This window comes from Gracilinanus agilis, chromosome 2 (genome assembly GCF_016433145.1).
Source record: "Gracilinanus agilis isolate LMUSP501 chromosome 2, AgileGrace, whole genome shotgun sequence".
NCBI lineage: Eukaryota > Metazoa > Chordata > Mammalia > Didelphimorphia > Didelphidae > Gracilinanus > Gracilinanus agilis.
Window position 1 is genome coordinate 502,297,272 of NC_058131.1, and position 24,417 is coordinate 502,321,688.

The following is a 24,417-nucleotide window of genomic DNA, read 5'->3' on the forward strand; positions in this document are numbered from 1 at the left end:
ATTCTTATTCTGATCACTTTACTCAACATCAGTTTATAAAAGTCTTTCCAGTTTCCTCCAAAACTGTCTATTTCATTTTTATGGCAAAATAATATTCTGTTACATTCATATTCCATAATTTGTTTTGCCATCCCCAATAAAAGAATGCCCTCTTAGTCTTCAGTTGTTACTAGTAAGAAAGCTATTAAAATATATAAATATTTTTGTATATTTAGAACCTTTTCTTTGATTTCTTTGGCAGCATAGGTGTAGGAGTAGTGGTTTAGCTGGATCAAAAAATGTATACATCTTTGGTAATTTTATCTCAAATACCAGAAAGAATTGGGAACCAACATCCAGGAGCTTTGGGAAAGGCAAAGCTTCTTTCCAATTCGGTTAAATTTCAGTATTCACAAAATACTTACAATAAGCAAAAGGAATTGTGTAATCCATAGAGTAGCATAAGTAAGGAACCTATATGCTATATGAAATCATTCCTTCATCTTTAGTTCTAGTCAAACCCATTCACAATGTCAGGAGTTGCAATTTTGTACACAAGATAGAATTTTTATGTTCAAGGAATATATATACAAACACAGACACACAAAATATTAGGATTAATTAAGCCATAGGGCTAATGAGGACCATTTAGGATAATTGGGATCTTGGCAGCTAAGGACAGGGTAAAGAATAATGGGTAAGGTTTTTTTTAAGGCTAAGCAGAATCTTGGGAAGGTTCCCTGTTGGAATTCTGGGTAACCAGAGTCATTTGGTTTTCTGACTGCTGGCCTGCACAGCAGGGGGTCTCCAGGAGGCTTTCTGTTTCCTGGAACACTGAAAAACCCAGTGGCAGGTGAAGGAGGAGAACAGGTTAGAGTTTCTGGAATAAATTTGTGGGGGAAATCAACAAGAAAGAGAAAGAGAGAGGCAGTTTTTCCTCTGTGTGGTGACAGTTGGCCAGAGAGACTGATTAAAAGCTGAGAGAAGTTAACAGAGACAGTAACTTTTTTATAATTAAGAGGATTGTAACTTTGCATAGTGTATGTAGAATAGATCTTAGCCTGCCATTTAAAAAGAATAATAAAACAATACTGTGTATGGTAATTGTTAAAAGAGTAATACAGATAGTAAATATATATTTTCAGAGTTGGGAAGGGACAGTTGATAGGTGTAATGTGTGAATTAATTATTAAAGTTATGATTTGGGTTCTGATATATGTTGAATTTTAAGATTATAGGACATTGAAGTAGAAATGTCCAGCAAAAAAGTGGAGGCATAAGACTGATTTTTAGGAGACCAGTTAGAATAAGAGAGAAAAGTCCAAATTGGTAAACATTTCTGTGTGCTCAGCATTATGCTAGCTGTTAGTGATATAAAGAAAGGTAAGGAAAGCCCATGCCCTCAAGGAGTCCCTATTCTAATTAGAGAGAAAACATGTCAGCAACAATTTTCAAACAAGGTATACATACTGGGAAAGTTGGAGGTTATCTCAGAGAAAAGGCACAAAAAAATTGATGGGGACCAGAGATTGCTTGTGTGGAAAGTGAGATTTTAACTGAGGCTCTTAGGAAACCAGGGAAATCAAAAAATAGGCAAGCAGGGAGCGAATTCCATGCATGAAGAAAGGCAGTTGCAATTGAAAATGCCCCATTGGGGAATTGAAGAGAGCCTTGTGTTAGGGAAAAGCAAAATGACCAGTGTCACTGCATTTATAGAATCAGTGAATGGAAGAAAAAGTAAGGTATAAGAATACTAGAAGGGTAAAAAGAAACCACATTATGAAGGGCCTTAAAAGTCAAACAACCCCTCTCAGAACTAGATAAATCTAGTCAAAAAATAAGTATGACAGAAATTAGCGAGATAAATAGAACCTTGGATACATTAAATAAGATAGCTATCTGGAGAGCCCACACACACTTGCATTAGTTTAGTAGCATATCTAAGCCTGAGCATATAAATAATCCAAATATAGATTCAGGTGGGACAACAAACGTTTGGAAAATAGAAATATTTTGCAAATTGCTTTCTTTATCCCTCATCATACTATGGAGGTAATTCTGCATTCCTGAGGGGTTGTGTGCATTGGAACAAAAGTTCTACCAGGTGGGAACAAGCCGGAAAGACTTTTTTTGGAAAGAGTATGGTCTTGGCAACAGATTGTTTCTGCCGCCTAAGGACCAATCTAGCAAAATATAGACTTGGTAATATATGTTAATTGAGAACCAGACAGGCTAAAGTTACTAAATTATATGTTGAAAGGAACATGGAAAAACATTGGTAGAGCAACTATGAGTTGTTTTTTTAATAAAACAATGTGGAAATATATATATTAAGAGTTGTAAAACTATTCATGTTTATTATTGAAAGTGTAAAAAGCTGTATATATATGAAAATATTTATGGAAGCTTTGTTAGTAACAAAATAACTGAAAATAATAGAAATGCAATGAATATGAGAAATGACTGAGTAGATATTTGAATGTCATGGAATGTAATTTGTTACTAGAAACAACAAATAATGGAAATATTAAAAAATAAAGGAAATATGAAGAGACAAAAAAAAGAGAATAAGAATATATACCATGATTACATTTTAAAAAGCCACAAAATCAAGAGAAAATAGTATCCCCCCCAAAAAAACCCCAAGGAAACTGGAAAGTAGAGGATGTTTATAGCTGCCTACATATATAATTTACATATTTTTAACAAATTGTAAACAATATGGAGTTTGTGGTTTTGCATATAATTTTTTAATACATTTGTTTAGTTAAAAGTTGTTTGGTCTTGGTGATGTCTATTAAGTATATAATAATAAAAAATTAAAAACTGAAAATTAAATTAAAAAAAATTTTAAAGTCAAACAGAATTTTGTATTTGATCCTGGGAGTAAAGAGAGTATGGAGAGACTTGAGGCAAAATGTCTAACCAAGAGGTTATTGCAGTAATCTAGGTGTAAGGCGATGGAGGCCTACATTAAGATGGTGATGATGGCAAAAGAGAAGAGGGCTTATATGAAATATAGTGCAGTAGAAGAATTGACAGGACTTTGGAGCTTATTGGGTATGAGGTGTGACAGAATGAGGATTCAAGGGTGAGCCCTAGGTTTTGAGCTTAGGTGACTTAAGAAGGTAGCAGTACTCTTCCTAGTAAGAAGAAAGGGAAGGAAGAAGAGGGATTAATTTTAAACGTTTTTAGTTTAAGATGTCTGTCTACAAGACACCTATGGAGATACAGGATTGAGGTTTTGGAGAAAAGTATGGGCTGGATAAGTAGCTAGCTTAGCAATTATAATAATAAGTAGACATGATAGCCATAGCAATGATAATCAAATCCATGATAGCTAATGAGTTCACCAAGGGAAATAAAAGCTTGAGGAATAAGATTGGATGAAAAAGGGTAGAGAGCTAATAGGATCATAGCTTGAGGGGGGTAGGAGTGAGGGTGGTAGGGTCCAATTTTAAACATGAGGGAGTGTTTTTTTAAAAATTAGGACAAATTTATTAAACTTTGAATTACATACACACACATCTATATGTAATATAGAAGCTATTACAAAAGAATAATTACTTCATAAGCTATAATAACAAATATCTTGACTTAGGAAGTATAATACCCATCCTCCTTTGTACCACCTTTCTGTAGGAAGGAGAATCTCATAGAGAATGGTCCCTATTCTAAGTCCAAAAACCTTTCTCAGGCTTTAGTTCCAGGCATCTTGCTTTCCTTAAGCTAGCTGTACCCATCTGCAACATTGACTCCAAGGTCTCCATGGCTAGAACCTCTAGACCTCTGGGGATCACCAACAACTAAAACTGAGAAGAAACAAACTCAGGCCCATTTCTCAGAGTTGGGGATGGTGGTGGTAAAAGAGGGCAGTATGGAAGCATTTCAGAGTTGTGAGGATCAAATGAGATAATATTTTTAAAGTGGTTATCATATAGTAGGCACCATACCAATATTAAGAAGAAAAGGAGGAGGAGGGATAAACCAGGCAATCTTGGGAAAACTAGAGGGAATGAGATCCATGATGCATGTAGAGAGGTATATTTAGCAAGGAGAAGGACCATTCCATCCAAGACTAGGAGAAAGCAGAATAGAGTGTGATGCTATAAAGAGGTTTTGTGATAAAAGGAAGGGAAAAGAAGACTTGTGAAGAATGGTCTCAATTTCTCATTAAAGAAAGAATTAGAGTCCTCAGTTGGAAGATATTAAATCTGATTAATTCTAAACTGATATATTAATGGGGAGGATAGTTTACTGTGGTAGACTTCCTAGAGAGCATGAAGGGGGAGTTAGGTAGGAAGAGGCATTTATTAATTGCCTACTCTATGAGCTTATAAGCACTGTGCCAACGAACCCAATTGGTTGTTTTGTTTTGTTTTGTTTTGGGAAGGCTTTGGGACAGTTTAAATTATATCATGTTAATCCCTGCCTGTCAAGTCTATACTTAAAACAGACCTTACCAGAACTACCGAGGCCATAGGCTTATATTTTTCTCTTATTTTGCTCTGAACCTTTCAGTGGGGACCCCCACATTTTCTCCTTCTTTTACCATAATGGATAATTCTCAGCTCCTGGCAAATACTTTTGTCACCCTTGATGCCTGGTAAAATCCTACTTCTCTGTTACTCAGCTCAAATATTACCTTTTCCACAAAATCTTCCTCAATCCAACTTACCTTATCTTTCTTTCCTTGGAATTCTCTGTTACTGTGTTTATTTCATATTACAGTTATCTTCATATATATCTTATCTCCCATACTTGATCATAGTTCCTTGAAGTCAGGGACCATGCCTTATTTATTTCCCACAGCACTTGACAGTGCATGCACATAATAGATGCTTAATAAATGTTTGTTGATTTGGATCATTGGTTGAAAAATAAGCTATGCTACTTCACTAGGCAAGCAGAAAGGAAATCTTTCCACTCCCATTACTCTAACCAACAGCATAGTCTGATCTGGCCCATCAGTGTAGTCACTTATATAACTGCATTGTTTGTTCCTGGAATGTAAAGAATATATTTCTGTTTCAAGAAATTGTGTTGCTGTCTTATGGAGATTTCTCCCAAGCCTCTACTTTCCCCACTGAAAATTGTGATAATGAATGACACATAGCATTAGAGTTAGATGGAATCAGAGGTGACAAAGGCCAATTTCCATTTTACATATCAGGAAACTTGGGTCTACAGAAGGAAATAACTTGTTCATAATTGCATAACCAAGGACTGCAGTCTGCATCTTCTAACCCAGCTTAGTGCTGTTTACCAAAAATTACTGTGGTCTTAGGGAGGTTTCTTTAGCTCATTATTATAGCTAAAATAAAAAAAGAGGGCAATGATAAAATCAAAGGATACTGTTGGTGAACCCTAAAGTATTGATAATTTTGAAGGACATAGCAATCCTAATTCAGAAGAGTGTTTTAAACTTTAATTAATTACCATTTTAGTCTAAATAAATGTACTCTTAAAATGAAATTGCTTTGAAATAAAAAAGTATGAGTTCTTTATAGCTATGCACAGAAAAATAATTATGTGTTTATTATACTGTTTAGGGTTTTTTAAAAGTTTTTACATAAAATAGATAGGTTTTATAAATTGCAATGCAATTTGTCAGTCTACAGATAGTAGGTTGTTTTTGGACTTGGGTTGTGCTAAAGATAGTCTTAATAGGTAATATATAATAATTAATAGGTAATAATATAATGGATGTAATCAAGAGCTTTTGAAAATTAATGATGGCTTAGGTGGTATTCATAATTTAAATCAGTGCTTTCTCAGCTTTATGTATTGATGCCTTTCCTTTTTAATAAAAAATCATGCTCCCACATTCTTTGTCGATAAAGAAAAGTAACTTTAACTTGCATTTTTATTCAAAGAAATTAAAAATATATTACATATTTATCACAACACCTAAATCTTAAACTCAATAAAAATAACCTAACATTCAGACATTGACAAAAATCCTTTAGAGTTTTATATTTATAATTTACAAAATAATAATTATCATATGAGAAATCGGGAAAGGGTAATAATGCAGTGTTGCCCCAGTATTCAGATCAGGACAGCCCATGGTGAGGTGCCCTGAAGTTCCTAAAACTGTTCTGAAGCATCAAAGAGGATCATGAAGAATTAGCACTCTGAACCTCAAAAATCCAAAGGGTCTTAAACTCAGTAGGGATGAAGATTAGCACAAAGACACAGGTAAACTAGGCAGCACCAAGCAGAGATGATTATTATATTCAAAGTAAAGCAGAGATCAGATCTTGTTCTTGACACAAAACTCCAATTCAGGGACCTAGAGAATTAAGTAAATCAAAGAAAATTCAACGTATAAAAAAATTATTTGCAAATCTTTAGATCTATAAAAAGAAGGTGCAACCAACTCTGTAACAAGTTTAAGCAGAGGCTCCAAAAGGGAAGAAGATGGGTTTTCCAAAAGGTCTTAATTAATATCTTGAGAAAATGAAGCAAAAGATAAAAAAAAGTAAAACTCAGAAAGAATTGGAAAGAGAATAAGTATCATAGAAGAGAATGTAGTAAAGCTTACTGAAGAAATGGACTCCCTGAAACCTAAAGCATATCAAAGAGAAAGCAGTTATTCTGACATGGCAAGCAATATTAGAACCAAACAGAAAGACAATGAAAAAAAATTGAAGAAATTGTAATATATCTGCTATCAAGGTTGCATCTTTGCATCTGCTATACTGCTTTGTTCCAGTTGCACAGAACAAGATGACCCTTCCGTGATAAACTCATCATTTCTAAGCTCAATACCATACAGTTTACTCAACCCTTGATTGACCCCACCTCCAAACTTCCTCTTCCCTCTTGATTGTACCAAACTCCTCCCAATGCCTTCCTTTATATAGGGCAGCAATTCTACTCTTAGACCACTCTACTTTGTATCTGCTATGCTGCCTGGTTGCATCTCTACAAAACAAAATATCCCCTGGTGTCCTGGTGTCCCTTTTGACTTTCTTAGATTTGTTTTTTTCCCTTTTTAGACATCATGTAATATAAGCTCATTGAAGGCAGGGTCTCTTTCTTTTTATTAATTGCATCCCCAACACTTACCATAGTACTTGATATACCATAGACATTTAATGTTGATTGGACTAGATTGAATCTAAAAATCTGTTGAAAAAACAGGGTAAGGTGAGATAATTTAAGAATTACTGAACTTAGGGCAGTTTTTGGACAGTGAGATAAGAAGAAACATTAGAATCTAGTGTTCCCCCCTACCACATGCACATATACTTCCTTTAAAGAGACCTGGAAAACTGTGCAGGCTAAATACTGATTGGGAAATCCAAGAAGTCACAATCATTGGGAGCAATGAAAACGTAGAGACTTCAGTTTGGGTTTGTAAAAGCAGCAGAAGGATATAAGTAGATCAGATCCCATTCCCTTCCACTGACAAGTGTGCAGAGTTTAATACTAACATAAAGTACAAATTTAATAAGTAGGCTGTAGGAATGAGCAAACAAATAAAGAACTTAACCAGATAGAGCTATCAAGGTGACAGGGAAGCTCAAGATACAGACATAGAAGAAAAGAATAACAAAAAAAATCTACAAGCAGAACCTCAAAGATAAATGAAGTGTGGACACATGCTTAACAAAAATTCCTAGAAGAGTTTGTACAAGAATTAAAGAAGTTTCTAAAAAATTATTTAAAAAAAAAACACAAATAAGAAAAGTAGAGGAAATTATGTGAAAAAGGTAAGAGGTAGGGAAGAAACATGAAAAGAGAAATAATACTTTCATAAGATGCAAAATTTTACTGCAAAAAAATAATTCCTTATAATTCCTTGAAAATTAGAATTGGCCCAAATGAAACAGAATGACTTTATGAAGCATCAAGAAATAATAAAACAAAATAAAAAGTTTGATAACATAGAAGAAAATGTGCAATATTTCATAGTAAAAAAGCAACTGGTTTGGAAAATAGATTGAGGAGAGATCATTTAAGAATAACTGGGTTACTTGAAAGCCATGAACAACAACCAAAAAAGCCAAGATATCGTATTTTGAGAAGTCATAAAAAAGAACCATCTAGCTATCTTACAATAAGAGAGAAAAGAAAAATCCATTGGTCACCTCCTCAGTGAAACCCCAGATGATAACTACTGAAAGTATAAAACAGTTGGGATTTTATATACCAAGACCCACAAGGGAACTATATGAACATAATTACAAAACACTAAAAATACAGATCTATATTATCATAGAAATATTTATTGCTCATAGGTGGGATAAGCCACTAGAAAAAAAGTATAAATACCATCTAAATTTATTCAGTTAAACTGCCTAAGAATTACTTTATGGAGCTAAAAATGAGTAAAATTAATCTGAAAGAATAAAAAGTTAAGAATGTCAAGGGAATTAATTTTTTTGTTTATATTAAGGAAAGGAACATCACAGTATCAGATCTTAAATTATACTACAAAGCTGTAATCATCAAAACCATTTGCTACTGAGTGACATACTAAAAGGTCAATTAGTGAAAATGCTTAGGTATACAATATATAGAAACAGATGAGTATAGAAACCTAGTGTGTTTGATAAACCCAGAGATCTCAGCTACTAAACCAAGAACTCTATTCCGCAGAAATATTGGGGAAATTGGAAAGCAATCTTATAAAAATTAAATATAGACCAACATCTCACATCATGTACAAAGAGAATTTCCAAATATTACATGACTAAGACAAAAAGGGAGATGATATATAATGCGAAGTAATTATTTGTCATATCTATGGCCAGCAAAAAAGTTCCTGATCAAAACAGAGAGAAGTAAAATGGACTGTTTTGATTTCACCAAGTTAAAGTTTTTTTCCTAAATAAGACCAGTGTAACTAAAATTAGAAGAGAAGCTGGAACGTGAGGAAACCGTTTTTGCAGCAAGTTTCTCTGATAAATTTCTCATTTCAAAGATATATAAGGAACTAATTTAAATTTATAAGAAAAAGACATTTCTTATTTGTTAAATTATCAAAGGATCAAAATAGATAATATTTAGAGGAAGAAATCTGAGCCATCAATAGCCATATCTAAGAAAGCTATGATGAAAACCATTTCTAAGATTTCATTTAATACCCATCATAACTCACTGTCTGCTAGAGCTGTGAATTTGTCCAGTCTTATCGGAAATCAGCATGGAAACATGCCCTCAATTTAAAGTATTAAATGACATATCATCTGACCATTAATACTGCTATTAGGCCTGTGCTTCAAAGAGATCACAAATAAAAAGAGGGAAAAGTCTCCATATATACAACTTCTTTTGTAATAGCAGTGAATTTGAAACTCAGCTGATGCCCATCACTTGGGGAATAACTGAACAAGTTATGGTACCTTAATATGATTCAATACTCCTGTGTATTGTATGAAATGAGAAAGTGGAAGGTTTCAGAGAATTGTGGGAAAATTGTATAAATTGGTGCAAAATGAAGTAAACAGAAGCAGTTAAACAGTTTATATATACGATTACAGTAATATCATAACTATAATTAACTTTAGTCACTTAGTAACTCTGTTCAACACAATGATTAACTAAATTTCTAAAGAACACTTGTTGAAAGATGCTATTCCTTCCACATAAGGAGTTGATAGTGTCAGAGTACAAATTTAAACAAATTTTCGTCTCTTTTTTCTTTTTTTTTTCTTTTTTTGCTGGGGTAGGGAAAGGGGATAAAACATGACCAATGTGGAAATTTGTTTTCTATCACTATACATATAATTCACAATAAATTTTATATTTCCTCCATTTGCTATGGATCAAGAATGGGGAGGGAGAAGTGAAAAAACTTAGAACTGAAAATAAAATATAATTTGATTCTCAAAGTGCAAAAAACGAATAACTGGACTCCCTGAAAAACATGATTAAAAAATAAATCCTAGACACTGTATTTCCAGAAAGCATAAGTGAAAATTGCTAATACTTATTAGAACCAGAGGATAAATAAAAGATGGAAACAACCCACTGTTCACTCTCTGAAACTCCAAAAGGAAAAACCCCCAAATCCTGAGCTTAGTTCACACACCAAACAACTAAAGTCATCAAATATCGCATGAAACCTGGCAATTTCTATTAAAAACCACAGGGGATCCCAAAACACAGTATTTTAAAAAATAAAAGAGAAAGACATAACCAGGAATAACTTATCTTGTAAAGCTGTGTATAATCCTATGGTAGGGGAGAAATGGATCTTTAATGGAATAGTAGGCTTGCCAGGATTTCTGATGAAAAGACCAGTCTTGAGTAGGAATTATGGAACAGACATAAAAATCTCGAAAAGCCTAGAAAGGTTTAATTTATTTAGTAAATTGGAAGAGGCTGTGTAATGATGTGGTGTTAATATTCTTATAGGGAGAGCAAAAACGTGTCACTTCAGAACTTTAATGTCATCAAAGGTGATTGAGTGAACTAAATTTAAAACAATAAAATAAGGGACCAGGGAGTGGATTGGTTCTCTTCTGAAAGTCTGATAAAAGAAACAGAAGGGAAATTAAAAGCAATAATGGAATGTAGAAAAGAAACAAATTTCTTGATTGCAGGACAGGAAGCAAAGGATTAGAATCTAAGGGGGCTTCTTTGAGTTCTTAGAAAATGGCTAAACAAACTATGATCTGTGAATTTAATGGAAAATTAGTGCATGTTAAGTAATGTTAAGAAAAAAATAAGAAATAGATAATTCCAGAGAATCTAGAGTATGAATGATAGTTAAGTGGCTAGAACCAGAAAGATAATTTGTAAAAGGACAATAACAGCAATGAAATACTTTAAAACTGTGAACAACCATGTCTCCAGAGATCCTATGGACACAAGGTGCATTTTTGGAGATGTTTGCCTCATGATTTGTGGATTTGTTTTACTTAACTATATTTATACAAGAGGTTGTTCTTTTTCCTTTTTGCCATTTGATTTTTAATGGAGCAGGAGAAAAGAGAGAAGTGGGTTAGCAATAGCAAGACTCTCAACAAAGAAAGCCATTGTAGCTTTTTTTAATGCTCAGGAAAGAATAAAAGGAAATATAAGCGGCATAGTTTTGAAAGTAATGTGTAGGTTTTATTACATACTTTAAAAAAAGTAACAGGCATGAAAGTGAGATTCATAGTTTCACATAGAAGCACTTTTTGTTTGGCGATATCTGTGGAAATTTTCTTTGTTCTTTAAGATCAGAATATGAAATAAAAGTTTCAAAACCAAAAACAGCTAGAATGTACATAACACTTTATGGTTTACAAAGAGCTTTTCATATTATCATTTGATCCTCCCCTAAACCCCTTCTATAGATGGGAAACGAGACTGAGATTGGGGAAATAACTTCATCACCATCCCATCACTCTATTTTTTTTTTTAAGGGAGGATTTGAACTCAGATCTTCCTTGCTCTAGTAATTGAATCCATTGTACCTCTTAGCTTGTCGAATCGAAAAATAGACATTTGACAGGTGAGGTTCAGGAGAAAAGTTTTTACATAAAATAAATTTGCTTTGCCATTTTTTATTATCTTTAAGAAATTCAGCAATTCCTTATGTTAACTTAGATATCCTTCAGAGTAACTTAATGTGAGAAAGTCAGTGTTTTTAGCAGTATATAATACTGCTGTCCAATGTTTTGATCAGTTATCACTGAATTTTACAAAGTATTATCCTTTTATTGGGCTATTTTATGAAGTTAGCTAACAACTTGAATGTGATATAGCTCATCAGTTTCAACAACATATTGTAGATATGTAATCATATGAGCCTCATTGACTTTAGTTGTGGTTTTATTCCCTTGTAATGCCAAACAGAAAGATTTTAGTTTCTCATTTGTCTGCATAGTTATTCAGACATATGGCCATTTCTCCCTCACACCATATTTTCTACAAATGTAAGCATTTGGAAGTTGCATGTGATTTGTAAAGCATCATTAGTAACTGGAGGCATCACTGATATTTTTCTACTAGTTCTGTCAGCAACCTTTTTTTTTCAGGCATGGTTTTTCAAATTTTCTTTTTATTTGTCAAAAGCATATAATTTTCTCTTGGACAGTTCTTTTTTTTCCTAATATATTCTGCATACATACTTTCAACATTTTTTCCATTACTTTAGATTTCTTACAATAGCTAAAGCAGTCATATAAAGCTCTCCAATAATAGTATTACAAATACCAAAAATAAATAGGGTGAATTGAATTTTTTGGATTTGGATTTTTTCTTTTTCATTTCCACTCCTTTCTTGACTATTTTTGCTCACATTTAGTTGTAGCTGCTTCAGTAGATTTTCTCCTTAAACTAGTTATAGACTTTTCTATAATGAAGGCTATTATTTCACTTTAAAAAATAAATAATGAAAAATTAAAGCTAATTGAAATTAAATTTAATAGTTGAATCATTCTAACAGTTTTATTTAGCTTTTTTCTTATTTCAACTTTTTTTTTAAGATGCTAAATTCTCTCTCCCTACCATCTGGCCTAGGAAACTTATTTCTTATGTGTTTATCAAAATGACATTGACTTCTGGAATGGATTTATTGTGATGGTAATAACAATAATAATAATAGTTTGAATTTATATAGCCTCTACTGTGTGTCACCATAATATAAATATATAATAAATGCAAATAGATATATAATTATATTTAATCCTCACAATCACAAGATGTGTGGGATTTTATTCGCTGGCTTCATAGTAAGTTTTTTCCCACCTTCTTCAGTTTTATTTTTTCTATATCTTTTGTCTTAAAATTTTTTTTATATAATCATTAGATTGTAGGATTTTGTTTTCCATGTGCATTCTGTCACTCATTATCCCTATTTTATAATTGAGAAAACTGCCAAATAGAGATTAAATGCCTTTATCAAGGTCAGTATAAATCAGTGATTTCCAAAGTGGGCTCCACTGCCCCCTGGTGGGTGCTGCAGCAATCCAGGGTGGGCAGTAATGGCCACAGGTGCATTTGGTGGCGGTGAATAACTGTAATGGGGTGGTGATAGTATTGTGGGGGCTGTTGTGAGGAAGATTAATCTAGTATTAGTGTTGGACCTAGCAGGAAGGGCTGGAGGATTCCAAGATGGAATGAAGGAGCAAGAAGTGGGGCTTGGACTCTGAGAGAGACTCCATAGTGGTTGGGTATATAACTATTATTAACCCTGGGAGATCTCAAGAGTTAGGGAAAAACTGCATCCAGATTCCCTGGGATCCTGAGAGGTGAAGGCTTTCAGCAGTGGACAACAGACCTGCAGAGCAGCACCAAGTGGGGAAGTGGTTTATGATCTGGTGGACAGCATTGCAAATTCACTCTCCCTACTTGGGTACCTTGGATCACCTGTCCTGATGGAGTTGGCTCTTGGCATCCTGTGACCATCCTTGGATTTACCGTGAGACCCCAGTTGAAAGCCATCCTCAGACCCTTTAGCTGAGCTGACCAAACCTGGCTGGAACCAGGTTTGAAGAAGCTTTCCCTGTGACTTAAGTACTGCTCCTTTGGGCCCTGCCAGGCTTAGGTCAATAGAATAGTGTAGTCAAGTCCTTCCCTGCCCCTGTGGTTTACCCTTAGTTTGTAAGTATAGAATTCCTTATTCCCATCCTTCATTATTATTTCCCTCAATTAAACTGTTATAAACTTTTACCTTTTGCCTGCTGGCTCCATAGACCCTGGCCTAGTGTGGCTGAGTGACTGTTGGGCCAACATTGAGTGAACTAAATTTAAAACAATGTCAGTTAACATCTTGGCAGTAAACCCTGGTCTCCCTATCCTGGTTGGTCCTGTCTCTCCTTCAACCCAGTGTGAATCCACAAACCATTTAGATTACATTTTAATAATAATAGTTAACATCCCTGGTGTCCCACCATTACAGGGCGCTAAGTAATATTTTTTCTGGAAAGGAGGCAGTAGGCCAAAAAAGTTAGGGAGCCACTGGTATAAATGAACAATAACTTCTGAAGCCGTATTTGAATTCCAGTTTTCCTAACTCACACCTAGAACATCCTAGAACTGTATTGTGCCACTAGATTCTAGTACTTTTAATTCCATAATTTCCCTGCTGTTTATCTTGCTCTTAGACTATCAGAAAATGAAAGAGGGACATTGAAACCTGTTCTTGCTATTGTGTTACTATATGTCTTCTTTAAGCACAGATGTTCCCTTTGAGAATTTGGATGATCTGACATTTGTAGCATATAAATTCATTACTGATAGTTGTTTGTTGTCTGTGGTTCCTTTCAACATAATACCTTTTTTTTTAATACTTTTTTTTAACATTAGTTTTTGTTTTGTCAGATAAAACATTCGCAACTAACTCCTGCTTTTTTTTTTTTTTATTCACTGGCTACATAGTAAGTTTTTTTTTTCCACCCTCTCAGTTTTATTTTGTTTATATCTTTTGTTTAAAAAAATTTTTTTATAACCATTAGATTGTAGGATTTTGTTTTCATGTGCATTCTGTCACTCATTTTCATTTTATTGGATTGTTTATTCCATTCACATTTAAAGTTATGAGAATTAAATATATATTTTTGTCCATATGTCTCTTATTATTTTCTTAAGCCAGGTTCCCCTTCTCCCTTGTGTGACATTATTCCTAATCTAACAGATACAATGAGTAGGATACAATACAATGAAACTTTGAAAAGAGTTGCCTTAGAAACAAACTGACATATGAGCATTTCCTTTCCTTTGGCCCCCTCTTTAAAAGTTTGCCCATCACTGGACTAGGCAATGGGAATTAAGTGGCTTTCCCATAGTCATACAGCTAGGAAGTATCTGAGACCAGATTCAAACCCAGGATCTCCCTTCTCTAAATCTGGCTTTCAATCCTCTGAGCCACTTAGCTGGCCCTAACTTTTTTTTTTTTTTTTTTTTTTTTTTTTTTTTTTTTAAGATGGCCTTTTCCCCACTTTCTCATCCTTCTTTTGGTCTTCATCTCTTTTCCTTTGGGTTTTATTCATTAGTTCTGTTTTTTCCTATTTTTACCTAGTTATGTAATTCTTCCTTTTTTTCTCTCCTTGCACTCCTTCACCTAGTCCTTTTCATTAGTTTCTATATAATCTGATTTTTTTCCCCTTTCTAAAAAGAATCTTTCTATTATTCCTCCTCTTTCTTTCTACTCTGAGAATCATTTTCTCATTCATTATCTCTATAATTAGCTGGTCTCTCTTTCCTAAGTATTATTTGGTGCCTCTTTCCTATGTATTCACCATACAGTCAAAGCTTCTGAAGTATCCATTCTAGAATCTCCCTTTTAGGCACTATGTGTCACTGCCTTGTAGGGCTTTCCTCTTGGATTCTCCTTTTCTATTGTCTCTCACTCTCAGAAAAATGCCTTTTGTTATAGGTATCAAAAAGAATACTTTCTCCTAGTAAGGCTCTTCTCCTATCTGAGTATACAGCCAACCACTTGTCTATACCCTCCCCAGCTTACCTAGTTTTCCCCACTATTGCCTCAAAAATCTCTGAGTCCATGCTCTCTCCCACTCTAACAGGTGCCAGTTGGCCATATGAATTTGAACTCCTCTCCCTCCCAATGAAGGATGAGTAGACTTTTCCAAAATCAAATTCCCCAGGCCATACTTACAGTAAGGCCCCCACATCCCTTTACAGACTGTCTCTCATCACTCATAGGTTCATTCATCAATAGAGCACCAGAAAAGGGTCTCTTTGCTTTTCCCTTCCCCCTCACCCACTTCCCTGTAGGCTCTTCACCTCCTGAGACTATAGAGGTCTTCTCCACCATATTGCTACCTCTTGATTTGACATTAAGCATGCCACACACTCCTTTATCTCTCCCCCTGCCCTCTTCTGTGTACTCTCCCAAGTTATCTTGTAGCCTCAAAACCCTCAAACCAGAAGATGACAACACAAACCATTAATTCACCTGTAGGCCAGATGTCACTAAGTTCTCTTTCTTCACTGTTACTCTTCAGGTTTTCCTTCTTCATCACTCCTTTCTCTTTTTGTACACTTATGAAGAAATTTATTGCTGATCTCTTTCCAGACATTCACTTGCTTTTTCTGTCCTTGGTTTCTGTATTTATTCACCTTGCTTGCTTTCCCATTGTTTGGAATATTCTAGAACTAGATAATCTCTTAATTCTGGTTTTCTTTCTAAGAATGTTTCAAATTATTTTTGAATTTTTATATTTTATTGAATATCCATCTTTTTTTCATATATGGTTAAGCTCAGATTTCCAGGATAGCTCTCTATGGGCTGTATCCTGAGCTCTATTTCTCTTAAAACATTTTTTTCATTACCTCCTATGTTTTCTGGTGATTGCAGAATAGTCTTATGTTGTTTAAATGTCCTTACCTTCGTATTTTAAGGTTTTTTTCCTGATAACTTAGCGAGCTTGTTGGTTCTGAATTGAATTGTTAAATTTAACCATTTTTTAAGTTTTGGAGTTTGTTGCCTTGGAATTTTTTTCTGGGAGCAATCTGAATTTGTTCAATTGGAATTTCATTTTCTACGTTAAGAAGTTCTGGGCAGTACTATTATTTCCTTTATTTTGGGGTTGAGATATATATATATTATATATATATATATTTATATATTTTAACTTACTGTATTCTCTTGGGAGACCTATGATACTTAACGTTGTCTGCCCTGTCCTTTAGATATGTTTTGCTTAGTGAACATATCATTTAATGTTATTAGTTTTTTGGTTTTCTTCTTATAGATTTTCTTTCATTTCTGTGTATTTTCTTTCCAATCTAATTCTCCCATTTCTTTGGTTGGGCTTGCCATTACAGTTCAGGTTATTATTTTTTATGTGCAGGCCATAAATTCTGCTCTCATAATTCTCATTTCTCCTTTAAACCACTCAAGAATAACCTTTTATGGTTCCATGTTCTCCTCAGATTCTAAAAGGTCCTTTGTTCAACTATCAGGTCATTTTTCCTCTTATTTTGCAGTATTTATTCATAGATGCCCAGTCTTGTTTATTAGATAAAGGGGCCATGTTTCCTTCTCTTGTTATTTCCTATTGATATATATGTTTAAGATTTTTAAATTTCCTTTTGGAAATCTAGTAATTTGGGTGTCCCCTACCCCTCCCTCCACCTTATTTTCATTGTCACTAATTTTCTGAGTCCCTCCCCTCTGATTGTTTTTTTCTTTAGGAGCTAGATCTATTTACATGTCACTCAGTTTCCTTTCATGCTGTGCAGTTCCTGGTTCCCCAGCTTGGGTCTCTGCCCCACGTGGCTTTGGGGTGGTTAGAGCTGGCTTCTATTTGATGCTGAGCTTTCTTCCTCAATTTTCGTGAAATCTTGCACAGCACCCCCAAATACATAGCTAGGTCACCCTCTGTCCTGGTGTCCTGTCTTGCTTCTTTACTTTCATACTTCTTTGCTCTGTTAATATTGTGAAATTGTTGTCTTGGTTCTGGTTTTGCCTCTGCTTGTGCTATAGAATTGTCTACCACAGCCCATCTACTCAATGCCCAGCTGTTGGGATTTAAGGATGACTTTGTTATAATCATTGTCCTTGGATCTCCTGGGGCAGGATTTGCTGCTAGTAGCATGGGAAATGGGAGAGTAGAAACTGAGTGAGTTTTAAGTCAGAATGTGTCATTTTATAGTCTTTTTCTTTTCTTTTTTTAAAATTTCTTTTGGTTTTTAGACTTCCTAGATCATTGAGACAGCTGAAGTTTCTTTATTTTTGGTGCATAATTTGTTCCTGAGAGGTTTGAGAAATCATGAGGATCAAAGGAAGTGTCTAGGCCTCTGTATTGCTGATTTTGTATCCTAGAAGTGACTGGTGACATTTTAAACTTGCAGTGTGTTTTGCCTTCCTTCAAGTTTATATACTTTGTGTTCAAATAAAGCATACAACATTTGGCCTCATTTGCATATTGCTTAAATATACATATTATTTTCCTTCATTTGTGTATTTGTGGGTGCTGGTGTGTGTGTGTGTGTGTGTGTGTGTGTGTGTGTGTGTGTGTGTGTGTGTGTGTGTGTGTGTGTGTGTAAAATGTTCACTCAATGAATTTGCCATCTTGGTCATGATTTTGTAATCTTTGGTTTAAATGCTACTCAGAAAAAAATTAGATATTTTTTGTTTGGGAGTGATTAAAAAATAGTGATTGAAATTTAGCCATTGCCTTTTGTGTCCCTATTTTGTAAAACTTGATTAAATCCTTATCAGAAGAAAAGAAGCAGTAAAGGTTAGGCTATTAGGGGTAAGTGACTTTTCCAGGGTCCCATAGCTAGGAAGCATCTGAGGCCTAAAACCTCCCATTTCCAGCCCTGACTCAATTCATTGAGCCACCTAGCAGCCCCACCTTTGTAACTTCATATCTGGCTACTTGTAATATCAGGTTAGATCTCTTCTGTTGTATAAAATCATTTTTTTTTGTTTTAGCATTTCTTTTTTTTTCTTCTTATTTAGAACATTTTCCCATGGTTACATAATTCATGATTCCTCCCCCTGGAGCTGAAAACCAGTTCCACTGGGTTATATTTGTATCATTGTTCAAACCTATTTCCATGTTATTCATATTTGCAGTAGAGTGATCTTTTAACATCAAAACCCTAGTCATGTCTCTATCAAAGTATGTTTTTCTTCTGTGTTTCTACTCCCACAGTTCTTTCTCTGGATGTGGATAGCGTTCTTTCTCCTAAGTTCCTCAAAATTGTTCTGGATCATTGCATTTCTGCTTGTAGAGAAGTCCATTACATTCGATTATGCCACAGTATATCAGTCTCTGTATGAGGTTCTCCTGGTTCTGCTCCATTTGCTCTGCGTTAATTCTTGAAGGTCCTTCCAGTTCACATGGAATTCCTCTAGTTCATATAATGCCATTTTTAATAGATTAACTTATTAAATTAAATTTCATTGATGCCTTTTGTAGTATTATTACTACAAAAAAGTATTACTATTACATAGTGGTATTACATACTACTATGTTTATGTACATATACATGTACATATAAGTCTTTTCAAGTTTAGGGCCTACTCCTGAGTCCAGCTCCATTCTAATTGGCTCAGGAACTTTGACTTTTTCCATTTATGACCTTGAATGAATTTGGTAGCCCCCTTTTCTGAAAGGATTACCATAATAAAGTCAATCTTAGAGAGGAGAGCCAATTAGTTTTAAGTGCTTTGCAGTCCAGAACTCCCAAATTCAAGAGGTAAGCCTTTCTCAGATGCTTAGGTAGTAGGGATAAGAAGCTTAAGTTGGCTTATTTGAGGGGGAGTAAAAATAGAATTGGTGTCTGGAAACTGATTCTAGCCCCAGCTCTTACAATTCATAACTGTATAACTCTGAGTAGTCTCTGAACCTCTGGTGCTTAGTATTCTCTTTCATAGAGTTATTGAGACAAAAGTACTTTGTAATCTACTAGAAATATGACACCTTAGTGATCACATTAAGAGCAAGAAGAATAACTAACATTTACATAGCAATTTAAGGTTTGCAAAGTGCTGCTTAACAAATTTTGTCTCATCTGATCCTGACAAAAACCCTAGGAGGCAAGTGCTATCATTTTACAGATGAGGCAATTGAGGCAGACATAGCTAAATAACATGCCCAGGGTCATATAGCTAGTCATTATCTGAAGTTAGATGTGAATTCAGTTTTTGCAGACTCTTTCTAGTGTTCTAGCCACTGTACCACCTAACTACCTCTTAATATTGAACCACAAAACCAATACTTTATCATGCAGGAGGTGATGCTATAAATGTCCTTTTTGTTCTCTGTAACAAATGTCAATCTTAGACCCAGTTAAGATTTTCTTTCTTTGCATTAGATGTGAAAACCTAGCTGCTTTCTGGATAAAAACAGGAAAGGAAATAAGGTTATAGTACTGTCCCAACATTAGGATAGGTTTGGAGCTATTAATGGCTCTCACTAAACTTAAGGGCTTGAAGAAAACTTAATTGTGGGAGAATTTTTTAAAATTAAAAATTTTTTTAAAAGATGAGTTGCCTTTCTGAAGAACTTCTTTGAAGTTACTCTTATTAGTGATTAAATATTCAGACCTTGAGGACAGAATAATCTTCGATAAGATTTTAATCTCTGTAAGAAAGCTCATTTGTGGTTTTTTGTTTTGAAGTTGTTATTCTTTTCGCTCCAAGTTTTGAAGATACTTGAAAAGCTTTGTCTTGCATGACTAGATCTGTTTTTCTGTTTTTCTTTGCAGTGCAAATTTATCTAAGGCTGCTTGGGGAGCTTTGGAGAAAAATGGTACCCAGCTGATGATTCGCTCTTATGAACTTGGAGTTCTTTTTCTTCCTTCTGCATTTGTAAGTTCCATATAACATGAATCAGAGATTGATTATTAACCTAATTATCAGATAAGTCAGAATTTTCATTTCTTGTTTGTTTAAAAAAATCACCTTCAACTTAACATATGTATGATTCAGATCTTGTGAAAGAAATGAATATTTTAAGTTGTCTTCTTCAAATTATTTCATGTTAATACTTTAATCAGTCCTCTTCGGAGTGTTTGCTTGTTCTTTTTTTAAAAATATTTTTGCGTTGATATCTTTTGTTTCATTAACATCTACATTTCTCCCCATGTCCCCCATAATTCTCCCCAGAAATTTCATCAAAACCATCTGACAGCAAAAGAACACAATTATGTATGTAAGGCTCCACAATTATGAACTCTTACCTTATCAAAGGATTGGGGAAGAGTAGTCTTCTTATATCTTTTTTTTGAAACTAAATATGGTCATATTGATTTACCAGTATTCCGTTTTGGTGGTTTTTTGGTAGTTCTTTTACGTTGGACGTAGAGTTCTCCACACTTCTGGTTCTTCACACTTCATTTTTTACTTATTTATATAGATCTTTCCATACTCCTTCATATTCATCATGCTTATCATTTCTTATAGCATATTAAGATTCCGTTACTTTCATGCTTTGTTTAGACATTCTCCAGACAGTGGTTATCTACTTTCTTTCCAGTTCTTTGCTACCACAAGAAGTGATGTTATAAACGTTTTGATGTATATAGAACCTTTCTTTTTATCAGTGACCTTCTTAGATTGTATTCCTAGCAATGGAATTTAGATCAAAGGATAAGTACATCTTAATGACTTTCTTTGCATAATTCCAAATTGCTTTCCAGAAACGATGATACCAGCTCCATCAACAATGCCCTGATTTCTTCTTGAATTTTTTCCTGGCTGGGATATAGAAAGTCTTCTTTTTCCAGCATTGGGTGATGGTAGGAAAAGTGTCCTGTACAGAGCATATGTAGTTTTTCAGTTCCCTTTTCTAGAGAACCATGCCCTCCCCATCTTCTTCTCTTCACATGACTGGATCAAGTCAGTATCTTCTGCTTCTTGCAACAGAGTGGGGAATGTAAAAGGGGTATAATGACAGGATAATCTCTTTAGGACCCAGGTACATGCAAATTGTTCCATTTTTATATCTGTGGCTAGAGAGTGGAGTTGGAGGAAGTGAATATATAGTGGGCTCCAGTGTTAATGTTTATGACATTTACCATGTCTAGGTTCTTCCTAGCAATAATCATTCTGTGCCTAAAGTATGTCTTTTTTTTTTTTCCTTGAGAGAGTGAGGGAGTGTGTAGATCAGGGAAAAAAATTTAAAAATTTATTTTTCTACCTTATTGGTCACTGGGTGGATAATGGCTTTCAGAGGATTGACTTTTTATATAAATGAGCAATTTCAGAGAATTGAAAGTACTGAGTATTTTCACAAGTGTAGTTTTCCCCACGATATTCATTGATATATTGATTCAGCTGGCCTCTTAAACTATTATAGCTGAATGGCAACATGCCTCAAAATGGATAGATTTTGAATAGATTTTCCTTAATGCATCTTTAAGTCCTATCAGCAATTGCTTTTGAAAGGATAGAGAGATGCAGCTTTTCAGTAATCATGCATTTTAGTTAAGGATAATGTAAACTCAGGTACATTAAATAAGAATATAAGATTTACATTAATAGTTCAGGACAACTGGGGAATTTGGAGGGAATCTATTATTTCATTGTATTGTAATAGGAAGCTCCCAGTGAGAAACTTCCTCTACCAACTTCCCACTCTTGGACTCTTGCCTTGTCCAATACAGGCAGTTCTACTGTGATATAACATAGGCATTCCCCAAAAAGCTCCACTAGGCAAAATTATGCAATAAAAACCACTAAGCTTATGGAGAAAATAGAGCTAGGGGAGCAACACTGAAAAACTTTATCGAGTTAGAATCCTGGTTTTACCTCTTACCAACCTTGTCATCTTGGGAAAGGCATTAATATTTTCTCTATTGTAGTTTTCTGATCTATAAAATGGAAATGTTTTTTCTCCTCCTTCTTACAATATGATGTTTTTGTGTCATATCTCTCTTTTTTTTTTTTTAAAGTCTACGTCATCAAGAATTTACTCTCCTATTGAGAATGGATTTAATACAGAATGCATTGTTATTGCATGGGGCAAACTAAGGATTATCGGAAAATATTTATTATTAAATTATTAAATGTTCCTTTCATATACTGAAGAACTAGAAACACTGATTGTATCTTTTATGTTAGACTAGATCAGGGATTCTTAACCTGGTGTCTAAACCAATTTAAAAAAAAATTCTGATAATTATAATATTTTGATAACAATGGAATTTAATTCCTACATCTTTTAAGCATTTAAAATTATTATTCAGAGGTGCCTCTTATTTAATTAAATATTTAGCAATGACAAAAAGATACTACACCAGGTTCTGAGCAACTTTTAGTCATAATTGAATAAAATGCTTGTTGAATTGAATTGCCATTAACTGGTGTAAAAGGGAGCACAGTTTCTTCTTTCCTATCCAGGAAATGGCAGTCTGGGGAAAAAACAGATTTCTTGCTTTTTAAAGCAGTGATTTTTTTAGAGGCTCCCAGTCATTCTGATATTAGTAGAATATTAGAATTTTGCTTAAGGACCTCAGCTTCCCCCTGCACATTTGGATAGCTCTCATTGTTAGGAATTTTTTTCCTGCATTCAAGCCTAAATTTGCCTTTACAATTTCTCCTCATCTTTCCTAGCTCCATCTTTCAAAGCCAAACAGAACTCTCTTGTAATGTGAGGAATAGCTTCCATGTGGGTTGAACTGGTTCTTTTCCTTAAAGGTTATTAAGGTTTTCTTCACACAAGGGATTAAAGGGTCAAGCTGTAGCCAGTCACTGCAATACAGAAGGTCATGAGCTGTTCCACTTGTCCAAATCCTTGGGCAGCAGACAGCACTGGGCAGGGAGGCTCACTCACCTGAATCAGTGTTGTGTCCTCAGTGGGGATCCTTACTGAATATCCTTTGCTTGTTTCAGCTAAGTGAATCTCCTTTGATTAACTGTCCAGGCTTCAAATGTTTCATTTCCTTCCAATAGCAAACTTAAGAAACTGAGGAAACTTGTCAGGCCTTCTCTATAGCATTCCTAAGCTCTTCTATGTGATATCTCTCTTCAGATACTTGAATTTGACTATCATGTTTCTCCTAAACTATCTTCTTTCCATTTTAAAAGTCTCCATTTCCTTTATCCTGTATGGCATGAGCTCAAAGCCCTTCACCATTCTGCTTGCCCTCCTTTGAACACTTTCCAGTTTATCTGCTTTTTCTAAAATATGGTATCTAGAACTGAGCATCATATTTTAGGCATGATCTGATTAGAACAAACTACATATATTTATAGTGCATTCTTTTTATTCAGAACATTTGGTAAATAAGGCATTCGGATTAATTGAATATTATCAGTTAACTATGATTTATTAAATCTATAATACTAGTAAAATTGATTTTCTTTTTTTCTTTTTTTTTTTAAACCCTTACCTTCCATCTTAGAATCAATACTTAGTGTCAGTTCCAAGGCAGAAGAGTGGTAAGGGTTAGGCAAAGGACATTAAATGACTTGCCCAGGGTCACCCAGCTAAGAAGTGTCTGTGTTTAGAGTTGAACCCAGTGCCTCCCATCTCTAAGCCTGATTCTCATTCTGTTGAGCCACCTAGATGCTTCTATATTACTCATTTTCAAATAAAAATAAAGTCATAATGAACACAATGAAAAGGCATTTCTACGTCATTTAATGCCTTGGGTTTATCATCATCATCATTATCATTAGTTACTAAGAGCACAGGATTTGAAGTCATTAGACCTGAGTTGGAATGCCAATATTGCCACTGGTACCTGCAGTCATCTCTCTGCATATCATTTAATTTCTCTGAGTCTGTCTCCTAATTAGTAAAAAGGACATTAAGGCTAAACAATAGCTCAGGACCTTCATAATAGGTTGAAAAACAGGTGTAGATTTTTTTTTAAAAGTGTGGTTATTTGTACTTTCTGATCAGATTTATATAAATGAATTTTCTCTGTATCTGTTTCTTATATACACAACCTCATGCTATTATTTCTTGTCTACATTGCACTATAATAAAAATATGGAGAATACAAAGGAAAAAGAAAGCATATCCCTTGCCCTTGAAGGGACTTAGTGACTTCTTTCAAGAGATATAA

General features: G+C 34.4%; 1 protein-coding gene across 1 annotated transcript in view; it reads left to right on the forward strand.

Moving 5' to 3' along the window:
* TDP1 (tyrosyl-DNA phosphodiesterase 1) overlaps positions 1 to 24,417 on the forward strand; it is a 164,491-nt gene that overhangs the window by 95,852 nt on the left and 44,222 nt on the right. The window contains exon 14 of the mRNA XM_044664999.1: positions 20,110 to 20,212. Within this exon, the coding sequence (XP_044520934.1) occupies positions 20,110 to 20,212 (103 nt within the window). The remainder of the gene's footprint in view (positions 1 to 20,109; positions 20,213 to 24,417) is intronic.